The following is a 3461-nucleotide window of genomic DNA, read 5'->3' as shown; positions in this document are numbered from 1 at the left end:
TTTTGGGGAACAAAGCCCTCTCTGGAAGCCCTGCCAGGAGGAAAGAGGCTTTGTTTGGGGGGAAGGGCGGAGGGGTGAGTCATCAACCCTTGGGAATCCCAGCTCGTGGCCTTGGGGATGGGATGGTGGAGGTGCAGGAGCGTTCCTGCCCGCCCGCACTATCTCTCTGACAGACTCAGAGTGGCCCCCCTCAGCGCTCTGGGGCTCCCCTCCTGGCCCCGTGGGGTTCCCCTACCCTCAGTGGCCCTGACCTCCCAGGCTCCTGGAGGTGGGGTGCCCTGGCCAGGAAGGAGTGACTAACGAGGCCTCCTCCACCTCCCTCCTCCACCGGCCTTTCCCCTTGCTGCCTGGCTGGGCTCCCTGCACAGTGCTCTCAGGACGGCCCCCCCTTCCCAGGCCCATGATGCCCCTGGCCCACCGCCCTGTGCAAGCGTTTCCTGAGCCTCTGCCTAGGCCTTTCCCCAGCGGGCGGCCCCTTCTCTCCACCAGACGGACCCTCCAGCCAGCCAGTTCCTCCAGGAGTGCTGCCCGCCCGCCTCTCTCAGACCAGCCCCAGCAGGAGTTCCCCTCACCCAGGGCCTGGGGTGTCCCTGGACGGGCTGGGTCTGCAGTGAGGGTCCGTGTCTCTGCAGGCAGGAGCACGTGCTGGCCATCCTGGCGCTGCGCCGCCTGGGCCGCCGGCGGAACCACCGCCTCCTGCAGCGCGCCCAGGACCTGCTGAGAGCAGGCCGCGCCGACACCGCGGGGGGCCGCGTGCTCTTTGAGGAGATCCCGGTGCCCGCCTCGGTGGACTTGCTCATCACCTGCATCTAGAGCTGGGGGGCAGAGCAGAGCTGACCTCGGGGCGCTGCGGGAGGTGAGGGTCAGCCACTGTCCCCCAGGCCTGAGCCCCACCCCAGGAGTCCAGGGAGGCACTCCCAGCCCTGCCCCATGTCAGCCCAGAGCCATGAAGCTTCCATCCTCAGCCACGCGTGGCTGCTGGGCCAGAGGGACAGCAATGGCGGAGGCATTTCGGGCATCTGCTGGGGAGTGTGGGGCAGGGGCTCCCGTCATGGTGTCGGCACCACCCGGTCTGAGCGTGAGACAGAGTTTTAAAAAATAAACGTGAATTGCAGCGGTGCTCCCCTCGGAAAGGTAGGCCAAGACGGCTGGGAGCAGGAGGCCTGGGGCCCCATGTGCCAGGGAAGGTTCTGTGGCCCCATTTAGTGGATGCGGAGACGGAGGCAGGCCCAGAGCTGGGGAGGCCCACACTTGTGGCTGCCGAGCAAAACAGGCTCCCGCCCTGGAATTCGGGGTTCGCTGCCTCAGGTGCTGGGAGCCCCGCTCAGCGGGGGGCCTGGGAGACAAGGAACCCAAGGTTTGTTGTGTGGCATCAGGGATTGGGTTAGACATGAGGGACTTCAGGCTGAGGGGCTCCTGCCAGGCAAGTGAAACCCTTGGGTGTGGGGGCTGACCCCATAGCCTGGGCTCGGGGGGGGGGGCTGAAAGGAGATCCCTCCATTGGGCACCTGGCTCCAGCCTTCGGGGCGAGGCTGCTGGGAACCTCATTTGCATTGGCAGCCTCAGCTTGACGGGAACCTGGGCGTGAGGCGAGGGAGTTGACCGGAGTCACGGAAACAGGCAGGGCCTCCCCCCCCGCCCCCCTGCACAGAAGACCCCACTGTCTCTCGGCCTGGCCCTGACCCCCCTGCACAGAAGGCCCTGCTGTCTCAGCCTGGCCCTGACCATGGCAGCGCAAGGGAGCAGGTGGCTGCAGGGGGCCAGACTTCCCGGCCGGCCTCAGTTTATCCCTGTGGAGCCAGGCCCCTTGGAGCCCGAGGAAGCTGTCTCCCAAGCACAGGGCGAGGGTCCTGAAAGGCTGCAGGGCCGGCACGCAGGGGCAGGGGCCGTGCGTCTCCAGACCTTCCGGGCCCACCTCCCTGCACTGCCGACTGGCACTGAGCAGAGCCCAGGCAGGGCTGTCCTGCCCCCTCCCCGGGGCTGCAGCACAGCCAGGGCTGAGTCCTGGTGGGCCCCAGGGGTGGGAATTTCTCAGGTTCCAGGTTGGGGGTGTGGCAGGGAATGTTTGAGAACTGCCACTGACCAGCAGTCCTGCGGGGTGATGGGGGGGCGGCCAGCAGAGCGTGAGCTGGCCCTGCCTCGCACCAGGTGGCTAGGATGCTCAGCCACGGGGAGGGGGCCACAGAGGGTGCGAGCCCAGGCTGGGCTCACCCCAGGACTGCGCTTGGGCTGCAGGCTGCCCTCTGCACCTCCTCAGGCCCTCCAGAGGGGCCTGGAGCCTGGGCTCCAGACGTCACGGAGCAGGCCCCAACTCCAGGCCCCAACTCCAGGCCCCTCAGCTCAGGGGTGTACAGGAAGCCCTGTCCATGGAGGAGCCCGGGAACGTGGGCACTGGGGGAAGACCAGCGGAGGGAGGCGAGGGCGCCGCCAGGAGGAGGGTGCCAGGTAGAGGCAGGACCAGGGACCTGTTGGAGGGGACGCAGCTGCGACTCCAGCTGGAGGGGCACCTGGGGCTCCCAGGCTGTCCTGCCTCAGGGGAACTGCAGACACGGGCACGGTCCCTCCATCCTCGGGTGTGGACCGGGGCCAGAACATTCCAGGGACACATGCACACACACACTTCCTTACTGGCCAGACGGCTTGGCCAGCACGGCCGGAAGCGGCTCTGGAGCCAGGCCCTAGCCCACGCTTGGACCACAGGAGCCAAGTTCTCTGGGCTCTCCTCTCTGCAGGGCCTCATGGTGACAGGGAGGGTGGCAGGGTCCCGGGCACAGCCCCCACCCACCCTGGGGCAGAATGACCGATGACCAGAGCCCTGGGCCTGAAGCACTCAGGGTGTCCCCACCTCAGCCAACCTGTGGCTCCCAGCCTCCCCGACTACACCGTTAGGAGCGGCTCATCCCCACTCGGCCTTGGGAAGCTGACTCCAGGCCCCAGACGCGGCTGGGCTGACAGGAACACGCACCAGGCCTGCCCGGGCATGGAGTTCCTGCCAGGAAACTCTCACTTCCTGTCTCCGAACCTGGAAGCTCAGGGAGACAGTGTAGTCTCCACCTCAGTGCTCCCTGCGCTGTGAGGAGGCTGCTCAGTCCTCCTGGGGCCTCCCCACACACCGCCCCACTCACCTCGGGCTTTGCTGCCACTCAGAGTTTCCCCCCAGCCCCACACCAGGGTCTTCCCAGCTTTTCTTCCAGACCCTGGCCTGGCCATGCCCCGGGGAACGTGCAGTCATAGGGGCCTGGTGTTATGGCTGGCATTTACATCACCCTCCCCAGCCTGGGAGTCGCAGACAGCGCCCCATTTCACAGCTGGAAAAACTGAGGCCCAGAGAGGCGAAGGACCTGGCCTACAGTCTCGTGGCTGGAAAGTGCAGAGCTAGGCCTGAACCCTGCCCCACGGCTGCAGGCCCCTCCCTGCCTGGCCCTGCACCTCACCTATACAGGGGACAGCCCCCCTTGAAG

The 3461-nt window shown here is 67.0% G+C and overlaps 1 protein-coding gene across 1 annotated transcript in view; it reads left to right on the top strand.

Moving 5' to 3' along the window:
- EXOC3L4 (exocyst complex component 3-like 4) overlaps positions 1-1114 on the top strand; it is a 14266-nt gene extending 13152 nt beyond the window's left edge. Inside the window, exon 13 of the mRNA XM_015562795.1 lies at positions 633-1114. Coding sequence (XP_015418281.1) covers positions 633-813 — 181 coding nt within the window. The 3' untranslated portion in view covers positions 814-1114. The remainder of the gene's footprint in view (positions 1-632) is intronic.
- Positions 1115-3461: the final 2347 nt, after the last annotated feature.

This window comes from Myotis davidii, unplaced genomic scaffold (genome assembly GCF_000327345.1).
Source record: "Myotis davidii unplaced genomic scaffold, ASM32734v1 scaffold2798, whole genome shotgun sequence".
In the NCBI taxonomy this organism is placed as follows: Eukaryota; Metazoa; Chordata; class Mammalia; order Chiroptera; family Vespertilionidae; genus Myotis; species Myotis davidii.
The sequence above is the reverse complement of the archived record's forward strand: the minus strand, read 5'-3'. Positions and strand labels throughout refer to the sequence as shown.